This window comes from Oncorhynchus mykiss, chromosome 1 (genome assembly GCF_057628025.1).
Source record: "Oncorhynchus mykiss isolate SJ-2025 chromosome 1, ASM5762802v1, whole genome shotgun sequence".
In the NCBI taxonomy this organism is placed as follows: domain Eukaryota; kingdom Metazoa; phylum Chordata; class Actinopteri; order Salmoniformes; family Salmonidae; genus Oncorhynchus; species Oncorhynchus mykiss.
In genome coordinates this window covers 73,544,084-73,563,122 of record NC_143022.1, presented here as the reverse complement: position 1 = coordinate 73,563,122, position 19,039 = coordinate 73,544,084, and the positions used below count along the sequence as shown (strand labels likewise).

Below are 19,039 nucleotides of genomic sequence, written 5' to 3'. Positions count from 1 at the left end.
GTAAAGCCAGGCTTGAGCTGCTTTTTGCCAGTTCATAATTCCTGTGGGAATATGAACAGAGGTGTGCTCGCAGTTTTTATATATATATATATATGGTACCATTCCAGGGTTTTTCTTAATTTTTTACTATTTTATGCATTGTAGAATAATAGTGAAGATATTAAAACAATGAAATAACATATGGAATCATGTAGTAACCAAAAAAGTGTTCAGAATATATATCAATCAGAATATATTTTATATTTGATATTCTTCAAAGTAGCCACCCTTTGCTTTGATGACATCTTTGGCATTCTCTCAACCAGCTTCATGAGGTTGATAGTACTCACCTGGAATGCATTTCAATTAACAGGTGTGCCTTGTTAAAAGTACATTTTAACAAGGCAGTTAATTTTAACCATTTGAGCCAATCAGTTGTGTTGTGACAAGGTAGGATTTGTATACAGAAGATAGCCTTATTTGGTAAAAGACCAAGACCATATTATGGCAAGAACAGCTCAAATCAGAAAAGAGAAACGACAGTCCATCATTACTTTAAAACATGAAGGTCAGTCAATCAGAAAAATGTCAATGTAGTCGCAAAAACTATCAAGCGCTATGATGAAACTGGTTCCCATGAGGACCACCACAGGAAAGGAAGACCCAGAGTTACCTCTGCTGCAGAGGATAAGTTCATTAGAGTTAACTGCACCTCAGAATGCAGCCCAAATAAATTAGTTCAAGTAACAGACATCTCAACATCAACTGTTCAGAGGAGACTGCATGAATCAGGCATTCATGGTTGAATTGCTGCAAAGAAGCCATTACTAAAGGACACTAATAAGAAGAAGAGCCTTGCTTGGGCCAGGAAACACGAGCAATGGACATTAGACCGGTGGAAATCTGTCCTTTGGTCTGATGAGTCCAAATTTGAGATTTTTGGTTCCAACTGCCGTGTCTTTGTGAGACACAGAGTAGATGAATGGATGATCTCCGCATGTGTGGTTCCCACCGTGAAGCATGGAGGAGGAGGTGTGATGGTGCTTTGCTGGTGACTGTCAGTGATTTATTTAGAATTCAAGGCACACTTAACCAGCATGGCTACCACAGCATTCTGCCGCAATACGCCATCCCATCTGGTTTGCGCTTAGTGGGACTATCATTTGTTTTTCAACAGGACAATGACCCAACACACCTCCAGGCAGTGTGAGGGCTATTTGACCAAGAATGAGAGTTATGGAGTGCTGCATCAGATGACATGGCCTCCACAATCATCTGACCTCAACCCAATTGAGATGGTTTGGGATGAGTTGGACCGCAGTGTCAAGGAAAAGCAGCCAACAAGTGCTCAGCATATGTGGAAACTCCTTCAAGACTGTTGGAAAAGCATTCCTCATGAAGCTGGTTGAGAGAATGCCAAGAGTGCAACGCTGTCATCAAGGCAACGGGTGGCTACTTTGAAGAATCTCATGAGTATGTGTGTCCAAACTTTTGACTGGTACTGTGTATGTGTGTGTGTGATATATATATATATATATATATGTGTGCTGTGTGGAATTTCTCGACTCTGCTGGTAGGCTGTCTGGCGTAGTGGGCTATCTGTGTGTCACCCTCCCAAATGACATTTCAGTGAGCCCAGTTGGTTTGTGTGTCACTTGTCTGATGAGTGTTGAGGATGGAGTTGTAGACATAGTTGAGGTTTAGACCAGGAATTATAGAACAAAAATATCAACACATCTGAAGTTACCTAGGAGAATTAGAAACTGTTTCCATGCACTTGAGATTTAGGGAAGTGAAACTGTTCAAAAACTCAAACATTGCCAGGTGCTTTGGGTAGGGCAGACTATTCGAATGGAAAGGGAGGGAGCTGGACTGCAGCTGAGTTGCGGCCTGTTAGAGTCGTTTTTATGAGATTGGTGGTCCCCAGTAGAGCTGTTGTGTCTTTGTACAACCAAACAACAATAGGCTTTGGATGGCATTGTGAGTGCAGTCTCTGCAATCAGTGCCATACAGGAAAGGGCTAGTGAGCTAGGTGAAGCATGGGTGTGAGGGGTTCTGCATGCTGATCTTCAAGTATTTCTGACCGGAGCACTTTTAGGGTCTCTCTAATTCCATCTGGCCATCTTTCTTTCTATCTATCGTTCACCGGATTTCAGCTCGCAAACAGGAGATCATCAAGATTACTGAGCAGCTGATTGAGGCCATCAACAACGGAGACTTTGAGGCTTACACGTGAGTTTACATACATAGATTGTGTGTGTGCCTCCTGGTTTAGAACTGAACAACCCTAACCCTGCTGATGTCCCTGGTCGTTACTAGAGTAGGCCCTGTTCATGTGGTACGTAAGATGTTGATGATGTGTCTGATTTCCCCTCCAGGAGAATCTGTGACCCCGGACTAACCTCGTTTGAACCTGAGGCTTTGGGAAACCTGGTGGAGGGCATGGACTTCCACAAGTTCTACTTTGAGAACTGTAAGCATCTCTTATCAACAGGGAACTAGACATGGTCATTCCACAAATGATGCCTCTTGGGAAGTGTATTTTGGTCAAAAATGACTTTCACCTTGTTTTTTCATAAACAGCACATAGAACATAGAACACATAAACAGCATCATAAAACATGTCTTACCATCTCAAGAGGTAAGAAAAAGACTACAAAAGTGCCCACTAAAGTGACAGGGTTATAGATGTTACCTTCAATCAGGCTAATCTCCCCTTGTGATGGGGAATGTAAGCTTGTTGTGTGCAGCACGGAGGGGGGATTTTTACTTGTTAAAAAATGTCTAGCCTATCTATCCATCGATGGGTAGCACAGTTGGCGTGGTATGATCTACGTGCTCAGTTTTCCAATACAAAGACCAGAAAATGGCCAGAAAGAGTAGAACCAAATCAACTGTAAAAAACTAAATATATTAAAAGGGATAGTTTTACCATATTCAAACGAAAGTTCAGTTTATGTTACAAGGTTGACCTTACACCTGAGGGCCAAATGTAAATGAATCTAATGATTTACAAAATCGTGGCATTAAGTGGGTTAAAATCTTCCTAGATTTGGACTAAGAGAAAGCAAATCGTATTTGAATGAAAACACACTGCTATTGGAATTTCTACATGGTTTCATTTTGTTAAAGCATAAATGTATGTGATCCAACTGTTGAATTGAGTGTTTCATAAAACTGTTGAATTGAGTGTTTCATAAAACTGTTGAATTGAGTGTTTCATAAAACTGTTGAATTGAGTGTTTCATAAAACTGTTGAATTGAGTGTTTCATAAAACTGTTGAATTGAGTGTTTCATAAAACTGTTGAATTGAGTGTTTCATAAAACTGTTGAATTGAGTGTTTCATAAAAATGTAAACAATATTTGAGACTTAAAATACACTATTTGTGGAACTACCCTGTTAAAACCTGTTAATGTGTTCATTGTGGTATTTTTTAAAATGTCTTTACCAAGTCACTGAGCACACTATTTTACACTAAAGGTCTGGTAGGTCTTTCTCTATTTGAATCTAATCAAGGATGAAGTCCATTTAAACACCAACTCATGTAAGTTGATGACTGTGTGTCCCTGTCTCCCATGTAGTGTTGAGTAAGAACAGTAAGCCGGTCCACACCACCATCCTGAACCCCCATGTGCACCTGATCGGGGAGGACGCGGCCTGCATCGCCTACATCCGCCTGACCCAGTACATCGACAGCCAGGGGCGCCCGCGCTCCTGCCAGTCAGAGGAGACCCGCGTGTGGCACCGCCGCGATGCCAAGTGGCTCAACGTGCATTTCCACTGTTCAGGAGCGCCTGCCGCACCTCTCCAGTGAACCTTTATCAGACACAGGTGCTGACTGCAGAGAGCTTTATTTTAGGTTCTGTCTGTGCTCTCCCTCACACACGTGCTGATACTGTACATATATTTGTGTTGATGAACAGTGCCTTTGGAAACTATTCAGACAACCTTGACTTTTTCCACATTTTGTTACGGCCTTATTCTAAAATGGATTAATAAAGTCAAGGGGTCTGAATACTTTTCCGAGGCACTGTGTGTGATCTTATGTGCCACCTGTTGCAAAGAGGTCTAAGTGCTGTATATACTGAGTAATATTGAGTTGCCCGCCGCCCCCCAAGGTGTCGAAAGCATTCCCTAGGGATGCTGGCCCATGTTGACTCCAATGCTTCCCACAGTTGTGTCAAGTTGGCTGGATGTCCTTTGGGTGGTGATATATTCTTGATATACACGGGAAACTGTTGAGCGTGAAAAACCCAGCAACATTGCAGTTCTTGACACAGACTGGTGCGGCCTGCCACCTACTACCATACTCCATTCAAAGGCACTTAAATATTTTGTCTTGCCCATTCACCATCTGAATGGCACACATACATAATCCATGTCTCAATTGCCTCAAGGCTTCAAAATCCTTCTTTAACCCATCTCCTCCCCTTCATCTACACTGATTGAAGTGGATTTAACAAGTGACATCAATAAGGGATCACAGCTTTCACCTGGTCAGTCTGTAGTGGAAAGAGCAGGTGTTCATAATGTTTTGTATACTCAGTGTATAAAGTTATGTCAACTCAGGAGTAGTTTGGAGATGTACACACTCTTGACAGGCTGTCCTGTGCCCTCCCTACCACTCTCTCCCTTTCTCTCAGCTTTGCCTGAATTCTGAAGCCGATTGGAGCATTTTCTCAGTGGTCGGATTGGCGCCAAGAGCCCTGCCAGAAGAGAACGCTTGGAAGTTTAAAATCTAAGGGGAAAATATAACAAAATAAAATATTTTAAAGCCGACCGACTGACAACACCACCACCACCAATCCAGTCCAACCCTAGCTATATGTTGGGGGCCGGCTGTAGCTGAAGCCCTGCCCTCCAGACGGTGCATGCTTCTGACGCCCACAGGGGGGCGCTGTCTTGTCCTTTTCCATGGATCCATATTTTTTTTGCAGTTTTGAAAGTGTTTAAAGTATTAACATATGTAAAATAAATTATCAAAAAACCTTCACATTTAATCAGCAGGTATGGTAGTAATGATTAAAGAAAATAAATGTGAATTTTCTATAAAAAAAATAGAAAAAGGAGAACACCCTAATTTTTGTGGTGGTTGTTTTTTTGTTTTGTTTGTTTCACAGTTAACATATCTAATTATTTCTGTTGTTGGATGCAAACAAATGCTAGAAGGGAACATTTCTGAAAAACAAAAAGCTTGATTCAATCCGTATCGCAGGTTCAGCGCTATGGCGCGATTGAAATTTAAAAGGTCATTTTTATGATTGAGCTGACCGATGCAGCGTTTGCCGTGAATGCAGTCTCCACGAACGTGAGCACATTGCCTTTAAATTTCAAACGCGTTATAGTGCTGAACTTCCGCGATACGAATTGAACCAAGCTCTAAATTGTTACTTACAGTAATATCAACATTTTAGACATTGTTTTAATGTAGATGTTATCTTTTTATGGGTCGGGTGTGTTGCAGAAGGGACTCTGTTTTTTAGTATTCTGATGTGTTATTGTGGACCTCTTCATTTTTATCCCCTGAATGATGCTGTATTTGAAAGTATTTTGTGTGTGAAGATTTTTTTTATTTTTATGGGGACTTTATTTAATATAGTAATGTATACATTCATATTTATAAGGAGAAAGACTTTACTTTCAGGGTTTGGATGCGTGTGTGAGAGTGAAGATGCGTTCTCATGTCCCTATAGCTCCCTTTTCAAGCTCGTTTGCGCTTTGAGATCCCCAGTGTATATGCACACATGCATGCTCACACAAGGCCCAAAATCCAGCTCACTGTGGTGTGCCCTTTGGGTATGTAGACCAGCCAGCTCCTCCAGCAACAGGCCACATTCTCCTGACCAGCACAACCTGAAGTTGCAGAACACTACTATTGGTTCAGTGTGCCGAGTTTGCCTTCTTCCTTGGGCCACTAGAGGGCACATGACACAATCAAGCCTACTGCTACTATTCTGACGGAGACCCCAAACCACAAACTCTGAAAGCTCGTACACCTCTCCTTCCTATTGTTTTCTACTCTGACTTTAACATGTTTGATAAAACATTTTGGGGGGGGGAAATATGGAAAAATTTAATAAAATCTAAAATGGCCGGTACTGTTTGGCACAAACTTGAGACTCAATGCTGTTCTGTTCACTCCCCGGATGAACGTTTCTGCAACTTCAGGTTAAGCTCACTTACTCCTGGGGTCTCTACCTGTGTTTCTGTAGTTAGTGACCCTGCTAATCAGCTTTCTAATAGCGCCACTCAGTGTAATATCACCCTTTGCCTGTCTCTCTTGTTCTGGTCCCTGTCCTGTTCTCGAACATTGTATATTGTCCGTCTTCGCTTGCCATACCTCTCTGTAAAGTCATTGGCACTAAAAGCATGTGAAAATGAAAATGCTGTAAAGTGGGGTGTTGAGTTGGCCAGTGGCTGGTGGTGGCATGTCGAACAGCTGGCTGGGGAAGGGCCGGGAGGTGGATCTGGGGGCCACGCTTAAGGCAATCAATGGATTGGTCCCTTTATCCCGGGTTTCAGTTGTAACTGTTCTAGATGTTAGTGTTTGTAATGTTGGTATTATTATGAATAATCCATTTCTTTTTGAGATTGGAGCTGGAAATATGGGGAGGCAGTTGAGGTGGGGGTTGGGGCTCAGGCAGCTGGCCAATCACACCCAAGCCTCCCCTGTCCAACCCAATTCCCACAATACACATATGTGGAATCAACACACACACAGTGCACTCCCAATGCAAATTATATTTGAATATATATATACACTGAGCAAAAATATAAACGCAACATGTAAAGTGCTGGTCCCATGTTTCATGAGCTGAAATAAAGATCCCAGAAATGTTCCATACTCACAAAAAGCTTAAATATCTAACATTTTGAGCACACATTTGTTTACATCCCTCTTAATGAGCATTTCTCCTTTGCCAAGATAATACATCCACCTGACAGGTGTGGCATATCAAGAAGCTGACTAAACAGCTTGGTTATTAATCTGGTGCTCCCTGTGCTGTGGACAATAAAAGGTCACTCAATCTGCAGTTTTGTCACATAACACAATGTTGAGGGAGCGTGCAATTGGCATGTTGACTGCAGGAATGTCCACCAGAGCTGTTGCCAGAAAATGTCATGTTCATTTCTCTAGCATAACATTTTAGAGAATTTGGTAGTACGTCCAACCGGCCTCACAACCGCAGAACACTTGTAACCATGCCAGCCCTCCTCATCCTGCTTCTTCACCTAAGAGATCGAGGGGGCTGCTGCTGAGGAGCGTTCCTATGTTTTACCATTAACGGGAGGGAGGGTGCTTCTGAGGAGTATTTTTGTCTGTAATAAAGCCTTTTTGTGGGGAAAGAACACTGATTGGCTGGGCCTGGCTCCCAGTGGGTGGGCCTATGCTCTCCTCCCAGGCCCACCCATGGCTGTGCCCCTGCCCGGTCATGTGATTAGAGCCTAATTTATGTATATGAACTGTAACTCAGCAAAATCTTTGAAATGGTTGCGTTTATTTGTTTGTTATGAGAGACACACACTAAAAACAATCTCCCTTTAAAAACATATCTTTGTGATAATGGTAAAACATTGGAACACTGTTTTTCACTGTGTTGTAGCAACTTGTGACTTTGTACCGCCAGAGGGGTGAAGCTTGCTGTTAACCCCTTCCTTTCTGTGCTAAGCAGCTCCATAGTAATGGCGTTCCATTGAACCTGTGGAAGGCCGGGCACCGAAAAGACAACAACCTACCGATGAGACTCTTGGTCATAGAAAATGATATCAAAATATGTTGAATGAAACGCGTTAAAACAAAACCTGTGCTCGGTGTTCATATCATGGTCACAACTGGCCCCGCCCACCCTACTGCGCATCGTGACATACCTGCCATGAAACTGTTTCCCTTTTGCACCATAATGCAATGTATACAGTACTGAACTGTGTGATGTTTTTTTGGCTCAAATAGTTTTTCCTGACTTTGTGCTGTGGGCACTGGCCTCTCTCTCTCTCTCCCACTGGGCCTGATGCTTCCATTCATTGCTTCGGTGTTCACACAGCCATGGGAATGAGAACTACTATGCTGTTTACTTCAACTCTTCAAAAGAATTCAAAGGGAAGAAGAAGAGAGAAATAGTTATTGAGGGAAGGATAGTTAACCTTGGATTATACTATAGCCTACCTAAGTAGCTAGCAGGACAGGAAGAGGGCCTTGATATACTTACAAAAACAAATACTGAAAAAGACATTAAAAGCCACACACTTTAACAACTATATATGCAGTTTTACAAGAGAAAGAAATATGCATGTCTACTTTCTGGTAATATTTTTCACTGTCTGTGTTTACTTGATTAAAAAAATGGAAATCTATATGTTACTTGCATCCTCAAGGTCAATGAAAATGTCTCCGTCTCAAATATTGAAATGAAGTGATATCACGTTTAAAAAAAAAAGTACAAAAAATTAAATAAAAAAGGTATATTTACTTCATTGTAATCATATAGTAAGGATACATATGACTATACTCCGTTTGGATTTGGATGCTGGATTTTTGCATGAATATATAATAAATAAAACCATGACTTAAACGATCAAGTGTTTGTTTGAATGTTAGTAGATCATCATAGCTTTGTTCTTATGGAAACAATCTGACAATTATTTCATTAAAATTACATTTCAACATAAGTGGTCGGTTTTGTCATTTTCATGTAAGTGTGTGCTCGTCCATCCATCCAGGATAGAAATGTATCTTGCCTGTGTCAAACCAATGCAGAGTAAGGTAACACATTGCTTGTAATATGGCTTATTTTTTGAGGGGGGAGGGGGGCTTGGCTTCCCCAGTGATTTTACCCACGCACTGCTACTGGAGTCTATCCAGCTAAGGGACTTTGGAGATTGTGGTCAAGTCCCTTGTTAACACTGGACCGTGAATAATGAACATGATCTGCCCATTTAACAGGTTTCTCACAGATTCGTCATGCGACATAGTTAAGTGATAATGCCCTCGAAGCCGGTGTTTGGAGGATATATTGGCACGGTTTGCCGGCCCGAGCGTCTCTGACTTCATCACTTACATAAATGATAGATCCTGTGGAATAATACATTGAAAAGATGCCTTCCCGAAGAGTAGAATTACTGTACTGCAGACTATAATATGTACCTCTAGTCTCCTGTCCGTCAAACACTGGAGGTACTGCCGTTTTCATTCCAGTCTTCTGTAGACCGCATCAGATGGGTAAAAGACAGTGGCTCCTGCATTGACAGACATGCAGAAGCTGTGGGTAAAAAAAATTAAATAAATAAACAATTCATTCCAACCTCTCTGAGTTTATTAGAGATGATACAGCGTTGGTCTTTGTTTTGTAGTTTTTACAAAATAAACAAAAGAAGACAAGACAGCAGCTCCTGTTAAGACGGACAGTCACAGGCAGAGAGACATAGACCCTCTCTTTTTCCCCATCTCCATCTCCCTCTAGCTCATCCTCCTCTCTCTACGCAGCTCTAAACTGGCTGGGTACCTATGTGAGAGTTGGGGAAAGTGCATGTTAAAGTGTGTGGTTTCTCTGTCGACTGTGGCCTTTAGTAGACAGTTTGTTTGTCAGAATGGCCTCAGCTCTGGGGTAGTGGAATGCACAGAGAGAGTCTGGAGGTGCTGTGGCATGTGATTAATGCCCCACATCCATCCTACGGCACACGCCTCTGTCCAGAGCACTACAGTACGCTGTCTCGTTTAGTCAATGTCTATTCTGTCACATTTCCCCCCCCCCCCCCCCCGCCCAAAATATACAACAGATTTAAAATGTACAACGTTTTACAATCATTCTTCTGAAGAAATGAGAAGTGTGTGTGTGTGTGTGATCTTGTGACCACGTATGTTTCCGAGCTCATTCATGCGCTACAGGGCCACAGGATATCCTGTGAGTTCAGTTCCTGTTAAATAGTCGGGTGACATTAGACATCCCCCACCCCCTCTCAGTCTACCAGACCCTGGCATCAGTCAGTCTAACCGTCTGCAGGCTTAGACAAGTCCTCTACTTTCTGGATGAAGACGATGTGTGCGACTGCAAGGTGTTTCAGTCCAACTCATTAACTCTCTTATTAGAGGTCATTATTCCACCCATGAGGTTTGGTTGTTACAGTGGCGTTTCGGAGTCCATTGTCCTGATAGGGGGCTGTCCTCCCGCCCTCTCACCTCATCCACCCTCTGTAGTGACTGGTGTGGGTGTGGGTGAACAGGGCCCTCTCCCCCCGGGCCAAGCCGGGTGGGGCAGTGCTCCATTCCAGACTGTGGTTCCACTCTCAGCTCCAGCTGGAGCTCTGCAGCTCCTCTCTTAGCCAGGCGGGCAGGGGCTGGCCCAGCCGGTTCAGCAGCCTCAGCAGCTCCATGTTGTGCTCCCGGTAATGCTCCGTCAGGAAGGCACGCGACTGTAATGCACACAGCAGAGAACAATCAGGTAAGGACTGTATGAGGCACTTGTTTAGACATAATTACATGTTAGACAAAAGTGAAACAAAATGCATCATGGCACGCTGACAACGGGATAATGTGTGTGTGACATCACTGTACCTCAGGGGTCATGTCAGGGTATTTCCTGCCTTTACTCTTGCCAAGACACTTGGGTCGTCCACCTTCCACCCGCTGGCACCAGAACCCTTTACTTTCATCGTATGTCAGAGCCTGAGTGTAGTTGAAGATGGGTGTGACCCCCAGGAACCTCTGGATGCCCTCCATGACCAGGGCAGGGTTGGAACGCAGCTGGGACCCGTCCACTATGTGCACCTGGAAACAGGAATCACACCTCTCACATTCTGGCCTTCACACAGGTGGTACTGCCAGGAAAATACTGAATGGATGATTCTGAATTGGTGATTGGGGGCGTCTCCTGTAGTTTTCATTATCTAGCTGTGCTCGTATGGTATGTCTGTGTATGTGAATGTGTATTTCCAGTAAAGTGTTACCTGGCTGGGCTGGTAGTGGTGTAGCCAGCGCTCCAGGTGGGTGGCGTAGGCCCCAGGTTTAAGGCAGCGTCTCTGCAGGATGATCAGCTCTCGGGGGGAGGCAGGCCCCGCTGTCACCACCTCCTGGAATGTGTGGTTGATGGCCATTGGGTCCTGATGAGCCCGCTGGTGCTGCAGGGTCACACACATGGGATAGGTCAAAGGTCAGCCATGATGAGTCAGGTTATCAGAGGTTATCAAAGGTTATCAGAGGTCAGGCTTCAAAGGGATCAAGTAACAAGATAACTTTGACCTCCCTTGCTTGTTAAAGTAACTACAAGTAAATAATGAGATTTTTTTTTTATATTTAACTAGGCAAGTTAGTTAAGAACAAATTCTTATTTACAATAATGGCCTACAAGCAAATAAACCTCACAGGTGAAGCTAAAATAAAAACAGATGACTCTACATCCTACAGTTTCTTCAGCATGTGTGGTCACTTAACGGTCAAAATGGTCTGGGAACAGTTTATATTTCATGACCCTAATGGTTCATACTTTGGCTGAGGTAGTTAGAGCTGATCCTGAACATTGGTGAACCTGATCTGTGTAGTGTGATCGACCCACCTGGTACCAGGAGTAGGCGCGGTCCACTGGGTTGATGAGCACAGCCAGGATCTTGGCCCGGGACAGCAGGGCCGCCGCTCTCTTAGGGGCTACCTCCGTGTCAAAGTAGTTGGCACTTTTCTCAAACATGAAGTCTGTGCTGACATTCGATGGGAAGGGGAAGAAGTCCATGTACCTGAAGAGAGGAGGGGGGAGAGCAGTTTGGTGTACTGAGGGCCAGGGGAGAGCTTATGACATAAAAAGTCCCAATAACTTTGAATGGCTTTCTGTGCCATGTCCCTTTCCACCTAGGACCAAATAGACCATACTGTTATACGTTCTCACTGATATGAGAGGACTAGATAAGAGAGCAATATGGAGGAAGACTAAACTACAAGTAAGCATGAAGGAACTACATAGAGGCCATGTTGAGGTGACTACAGGCTTCATTATAGTGTTTAAAGAATGTTGTCTTACCAGTCAATGCCGTTGTCGTAGTTGGGCCCGCTAAAGAATTGGATCTCCTCAAAGGTGACAGGACTGGGGAAGCTACTGGTGATGGCAGGGTGGAGGCTCAGGAATGAGTGCAGGGCTGTGGTGCCTGAAATAACACATAGAAATATCCACTTTTGGTTGGACTGAAACGCACCACCACAAATGCCACCGTGCAACACATTCTGGCCAAGAGTGTGCGAAGAGCGAGAGAGGTTACGTCGGAGGAGAATGGCCGGCCACAGGGTCTCACCTGTTTTCTGTGGGCCTACGACCAAGAACCTGGGTAGTCTATCACAGGTCTTTTCCTTCGACCAGATGTCTTTATGCCTCTTGTCCTGACATGGGTTCTGAGGACAAATAGAGAGGGGTTAGGTTAGGGTCACCAGTACATATAGCTCATCAGTAAGTCATTTCATTGCAAACTCAAATAAATTGATAGGCCAAACTTTATTATAACAATCTCAAGAAAACAGTACATATCCAAAATAGGAAACAGTAACTAACAACCGCTGTACTACCATGTCTGTAATAATAATTGCAGTTCCCTAACCTGCCAGAGGGGGTCCCTCTCCTCAGGGAAGATCTGGAAGTATTTGTCAGCCAGCTGCGTGGGGGGCAGGGTCTGCAGCCGCAGGTTGGTCCAACACTGAACAAACTTCACCAGGGACTCAAAGGTGTACAGGCCCAGCCGGTCATTCCCGTAGTTAGACAGGTGGGTCATGAAGATGCTGATCTGGAGGGGGGGGGGGGGGGGGGGGGGGGTCAGAGGAGGGAAGTGAGACTTTTCACTGTTTAGCTGCATACAAGGCTAAATCCCAACTTGTGGCACAGATTGACACCGATGCATGATTTACACAAAAATTAAAGTTACAATTCCATTTTCCAAGTTAAGATTCTTCCAGTCATATAGAGCAGCGGCCTGAAGAGGGTGGCAGGCTCCAGTAATGACAGGCAGAATATCTCCAGAGAGGACTGGAACTTACAGGGTTGAGGAGGACGGTGAGGAACAGCTCTCCTCCCCTGATGCTCTTGTCCAGCTCTTTGGAGCCTCCTGGGTACTCGTTATAGAAGATAGTGTGAGTGAAGAGGCCACATGTCTGTCTAGGTAACACCTGCAGAGACAGAGGGGAAACTGTAAACAATACATCAAAATAATCAACTTTCTCTTCCTTCTCGCCACTTTAATAATGAATAGGGCCTTTGCACCTTTGTATAAGCCCTTGAGTGCGCTCACCAAGCACTGAGGGGCAAATCCTAACTCTTGATTAAGTCATATTTTCACTTTGTCATTGATGTCAATGAGAGATGGTGGGACCATTTGACTTCAATTGAAGTGGAGTGAAAATCTCACTTTTAAAAGTTAATATTCAGACAACTTATAATAATGTTGTTGACGTCTTAAACTCGTATTTGTGGCCAAGGCATACATTTTTAAAAACCTACCTCAAACTTTCTCAAATTTGCTTGGATAATGACATTATCTTTGGCCGAGACAGGCCGGTACGTGATCTGGTGGGGAGAATGATCCTTCTCGAGATTAGGGGAGACATGAGCTAGGGCGGTCACGAAAATTTAGTCAGCCGGTGATTGTCAAGCAAATAACTGTCGGTCTCAGGGTAATTGACCGGTAATTAACATAAACACTCCTGGCTTCCACACAGCCTACAAGCCACTGATGCAGACCTTTGGAACATCTACATTTTAAAAAGTTTAATAAATCCATGTAACATAGCCAACACCTTCACAATAAATCCATTATGTATTGTAGACAGGTCTAAAGAAGCATGATATGAAGAAAATGTTGTCTATTTCAGAAGAAAATAATAGCATACTCTGAGTTGTCCTTATGTTAGGTCCTGATGTGGCTATGCCAAATGGCTGTGGGCTACACTAGTTCATTTAGCAGGCAAGATTTGCTTAGAATTCCGTGGCATTATTTTATAGTATGAAGAATACAATTGAACAAGGCTGAATAAAATAGAAATGATATTTTCTCCAAATGATTTGAGGGAGTGAACACATGCAGCTATTCTGTGTTGAGCGGTTAACAAAGAAACAGGTCCTCCTATATGCTTCATTTACAGTTATTTATGTAACTTTAGTTGTGATACAAATGTTGGGCAATATGTTCTGATTTTTAATACATTCTAAGGCTGGATGATGTGACTAATGATGATTTGTAAAAAAAAGTTGCTTGAAAGGCACTTCTCCCAGAAGAGCTTTTGTCACTTCTAGGTTAGACTACTGCAATGCTCTACTTTCTGGCTACCCGGATAAAGCACTAAATAAACTTCAATTAGAACACGGCTGCTAGAATCCTGACTAAAACCAAAAGATTTGATCATATTACTCCAGTGCTAGCCTCCCTACACTGGCTTCCTGTCAAGGCAAGGGCTGATTTCAAGGTTTTACTGTAAACCTACAAAGCATTACATGGGCTTGCTCCTACCCATCTTTCTGATTTGGTCCTGCCGTACATACATACACGTACGCTACGGTCACAAAACGCAGGTCTCCTTACTGTCCCTAGAATTTCTAAGCAAACACTGGAGGCAGGGCTTTCTCCTATAGAGCTCAATTTTTATGGAATGATCTGCCTATCCATGTGAGAGAGACAGACTCGGTCTCAATCTTTAAGTCTTTATTGAATACTCATCTCTTCAGTAGGTCCTATGATTGAGTGTAGTCTGGCCCAGATTGTGAAGGTGAACAGAAAGGCACTGGAGCAACAAACCGCCCTTGCTGTCTCTGCCTAGCCGGTTCTCTCCACTGGGATTCTCTGCCTCTATCCCTATTACAGGGGCTGAGTCACCGGCTTACTGGTGCTCTTCCATGCCGTCCCTAGGAGGGGTGCGTCACTTGAATGGGTTGAGTAACTGACGTGATCTTCCTGTCCGGGTTGACGCCCTCACCTTGGGTTGTGCCGTGGGAGAGATCTTTGTGGGCTATACTCTGCCTTATCTCAGGATGGTAAGTTGGTGGTTGAAGATATCCCTCTAGTGGTGTGGGGGCTGTGCTTTGGCAAAGTGGGTGGGGTTATATCCTGCCTGTTTGGCCTTATCCGGGGGTATCGTCAGCCTCCAGTATTTAATGCTGCAATAGTTTATGTGTCGGGGGGCTAGGGTCAGTCTGTTATATCTGGAGTATTTCTCCTGTCTTATCCAGTGTCCTGTGTGAATTGAAGTATGCTCTCTCTTTCTCTCCTTCTTTCTTCCATTCTCTCTCTGAGGACCTGAGCCCTAGGACCATGCCTCAGGACTACCTGGCCTGATGACTCCTTGCTGTCCCCAGTCCACCTGGTCGTGCTGCAGCTACAGTTTCAACTGTTCTGGTTGTGGCTATGGAACCCTGACCTGTTCACCGGACGTGCTACCTGTCCCAGACCTGCTGTTTTCAACTCTCTAGAGACAGCAGGAGCGGCAGAGATACTCTGAATGATCGGCTATGAAAAGCCAACTGACATTTACTCCTGATGTGCTGACCTGTTGCACCCTCTACAACCACTGATTATTATTATTATTTGACCCTGCTGGTCATCTATGAACATTTGAACATCTTGGCCATGTTCTGTTATAAATCTCCACCAGGCACAGCCAGAAGAGGACTGGCCACCCCTCATAGCCTGGTTCCTCTTTAGGTTCCTTTGTAGGGAGTTTTTCCCTAGCCACCATGCTTCTACACCTGCATTGCTTGCTGTTTGGGGTTTTAGGCTGGGTTTCTGTACAGCACTTAGTGACATCAGCTGATGTAAGAAGGGCTTTATAAATACATTTGATTGATGAGCTCTGCTTTGTTTTTTGCACAGGCTGTACACACTACATCATTCACAATTTGACAAGCACCTGATAATGCCTAGAATTTCACGACAGCATCCCTTTTGTGTTGCCATAATGCACCTTAAAAGAATCCATGCCTTTTGCGGCCGGCCGGTGGCCGTTGTGCCCTTCTCCCTTAGTGCTGCATACTACAGCATGTCATCGGGTCTTTCTCACAGGCTACAAGTGAAGACAGACACATTGGGGACACAATGGCGCGCGTCCTTATCCTATTCCTAGGTGCATATTGAAGATATTGGAAGAACTGTCCACATTTACTTTGTCAGCCAGCAAGAGGAGTATGCCTAACGAACAGCAAAAGCACTAGCCTATTTCAATCTACTGTCCCCATAGTACAAAAGTCAACCTATTCTATTCTGTGCGAGAAATACATATACCAAACATAGTCTGGGGCAGTTGTGGAATGTGACAGATCCCAAATTAATAAACCACTAGATACAAAAAGTGTGGCTGATACAACAGATCAGAATGTTTAGCTTAAAGTATTAAACTATTGGGCTATTTCTTCACATTATAAGCACAGCAATTCGCACATAGTAGTAGGCTATAAGCGCAAATGTTCCATTAGCGGAAATGCAATTATGCATGTAATGGCTTTTATTATAAAGGTGCATTTTTAAGGTGAAAACGATCTTCCCCAAACTTGAAACTCCCACGCTACTTATGTATGCCAGTTAGGCTCTACACCCCTTGTAAAGCGGATTAATGTGCTTAAATTTTAAGAAGTTATTTCGCCACTATAGTTGTGATACAAACCTTATTGAAACATATAGGCCCGTGCGACTATGATTCGAAAAAGTCACAAAAAAAGGCATGGTGTCTTATGCTGGGTACCATTCACAAGGGATAATATACACTGCTCAAAAAATAAAGGGAACATTAAAATAACACATCCTAGATCTGAATGAATGAAATATTCTTATTAAATAATTTTTTCTTTACATAGTTGAATGTGCTGACAACAAAATCACACAAAAATGATCAATGGAAATCAAATTTATCAACCCATGGAGGTCTGGATTTGGAGTCACACTCAAAATTAAAGTGGAAAAACCACACTACAGGCTGATCCAACTTTGATGTAATGTCCTTAAAACAAGTCAAAATGAGGCTCAGTAGTGGGTGTGGCCTCCACGTGCCTGTATGACCTCCCTACAACGCCTGGGCAAGCTCCTGATGAGGTGGTGGATGGTCTCCTGAGGGATCTCCCCCCAGACCTGGACTAAAGCATCCGCCAACTCCTGGACAGTCTGTGGTGCAACGTGGCGTTGGTGGATGGAGCGAGACATGATGTCCCAGATGTGCTCAATTGGATTCAGGTCTGGGGAACGGGCGGGCCAGTACATTGCATCAATGCCTTCTTCTTGCAGGAACTGCTGACACACTCCAGTCACATGAGGTCTAGCATTGTCTTGCATTAGGAGGAACCCAGGGCCATCCGCACCAGCATATGGTCTCACAAGAGGTCTGAGGATCTCATCTCGGTACCTAATGGCAGTCAGGCTACCTCTGGCGAGCACATGGAGGGCTGTGCGGCCCCCCAAAGAAATGCCACCCCACACCATGACTGACCGACCGCCAAACCGGTCATGCTGGAGGATGTTGCAGGCAGCAGAACGTTCTCCACGGCGTCTCCAGACTCTATCACGTCTGTCACATGTGCTCAGTGTGAACCTGCTTTCATCTGTGAAGAGCACAGGGCGCCAGGGGTGAATTTGCCAATCTTGGTGTTCTCTGTCAAATGCCAAATGTCCTGCACGGTGTTGGGCTGTAAGCTCAACCCCCACCTGTGGACATCGGGCCCTCATACCACCCTCATGGAGTCTGTTTCTGACCGTTTGAGCAGACACATGCACATTTGTGGCCTGCTGGAGGTCATTTTGCAGGGCTCTGGCAGTGCTCCTCCTGCTCCTCCTTGCACAAAGGTGGAGGTAGCGGTCCTGCTGCTGGGTTGTTGCCTTCCTACGGCCTCCTCCACGTCTCCTGATGTACTGGCCTGTCTCCTGGTAGCGCCTCCATGCTCTGGACACTACGCTGACAGACACAGCAAACCTTATTGCCACAGCTCGCATTGATGTGCCATCCTGGATGAGCTGCACTACCTGAGCCACTTGTGTGGGTTGTAGATGCCGTCTCATGCTACCACTAGAGTGAAAGCACCGCCAGAATTCAAAAGTGACCAAAACATCAGCCAGGAAGCATAGGAACTGAGTAGTGGTCTGTGGTCACCACCTGCAGAACCACTCCTTTATTGGGGGTGTCTTGCTAATTGCCTATAATTTCCACCTGTTGTCTATTCCATTTGCACAACAACATGTGAAATTTATTGTCAATCAGTGTTGCTTCCTAAGTGAACAGTTTGATTTCACAGAAGTGTGATTGACTTGGAGTTACATTGTGTTGTTTAAGTGTTCCCTTTATTTTTTTGAGCAGTGTATAATTCACAAGTGGTAGGCTAATATTGTCACCCATCAGAATATTCTTGGTTTAACCTTTAGTCTTTACATTAGAGGTCGACCGATTAATCGGAATGGCTGATTAATTAGGGCCGATTTCAAGTTTTCATTACAATCGGAAATCGGTATTTTTGGATACCGATTTGGCGGATTTTTAATTTATTTTTTCTTTTACATCTTTAATCTTTATTTAACTAGGCAAGTCCGTTAAGAACACATTCTTATTTTCAATGACAGCCTAGGAACGGTGGGTTAACCGCCTCGTTCAGGGGCAGAACGACAGATTTTCACCTTGTCAGCTCGGGGGACCAATCTTGCAACCTTACAGTTAACTCTTCCAACGCTCTAACCACCTGCCGAGAGGCACTCCACGAGGAGACTGCCTGTTACGCGAATGCAGTAAGCCAAGGTAAGTTGCTAGCTAGCATTAACCTTCTTTTAAAAAACTATCAATCATAATCACTAGTTAACTACACATGGTTGATGATATTACAAGTTTACCTAGCGTTTCCTGCGTTGCATATAATCGATGAATTATACGGAATTATGACATAACATTGAAGGTTGTGCAATGTAACAGGAATATTGAGACTTATGGATTACACCCGTTAAAATACGATAAAATACGGAACTGTTCCGTATTTCACTGAAAGAATAAACGTCTTGTTTTCGAGATGATAGGACATTAAAATGGTTGATTCCGGAAACTAAGGCTCGAATTTCTGTGTGTTATTATATTATAAGT

At 43.9% G+C, this 19,039-nt stretch overlaps 2 protein-coding genes across 28 annotated transcripts in view; one reads left to right on the top strand and one right to left on the bottom strand.

Moving 5' to 3' along the window:
• camk2g2 (calcium/calmodulin dependent protein kinase II gamma 2) overlaps window positions 1-8,552 on the top strand; it is a 103,126-nt gene extending 94,574 nt beyond the window's left edge. For all 24 annotated transcript variants that reach the window (XM_036984384.2, XM_036984348.2, XM_090239501.1 and 21 more), the window contains 4 exons: window positions 2,136-2,211; window positions 2,358-2,452; window positions 3,564-3,813; window positions 4,626-8,552. In XM_036984384.2, coding sequence (XP_036840279.1) covers window positions 2,136-2,211; window positions 2,358-2,452; window positions 3,564-3,796 — 404 coding nt within the window. In that variant the 3' untranslated portion in view covers window positions 3,797-3,813; window positions 4,626-8,552. The remainder of the gene's footprint in view (window positions 1-2,135; window positions 2,212-2,357; window positions 2,453-3,563; window positions 3,814-4,625) is intronic.
• Window positions 8,553-9,275: 723 nt separating this feature from the next.
• LOC110528470 (bifunctional heparan sulfate N-deacetylase/N-sulfotransferase 2) overlaps window positions 9,276-19,039 on the bottom strand; it is a 174,852-nt gene continuing 165,088 nt past the window's right edge. For all 4 annotated transcript variants that reach the window (XM_036984309.2, XM_036984320.2, XM_036984301.2 and 1 more), the window contains 8 exons: window positions 12,986-13,114; window positions 12,553-12,735; window positions 12,253-12,349; window positions 11,985-12,108; window positions 11,529-11,703; window positions 10,924-11,094; window positions 10,532-10,744; window positions 9,276-10,389 (listed from right to left, as the gene is read on the bottom strand). In XM_036984309.2, the coding sequence (XP_036840204.1) occupies window positions 10,264-10,389; window positions 10,532-10,744; window positions 10,924-11,094; window positions 11,529-11,703; window positions 11,985-12,108; window positions 12,253-12,349; window positions 12,553-12,735; window positions 12,986-13,114 (1,218 nt within the window). In that variant the 3' untranslated portion in view covers window positions 9,276-10,263. The remainder of the gene's footprint in view (window positions 10,390-10,531; window positions 10,745-10,923; window positions 11,095-11,528; window positions 11,704-11,984; window positions 12,109-12,252; window positions 12,350-12,552; window positions 12,736-12,985; window positions 13,115-19,039) is intronic.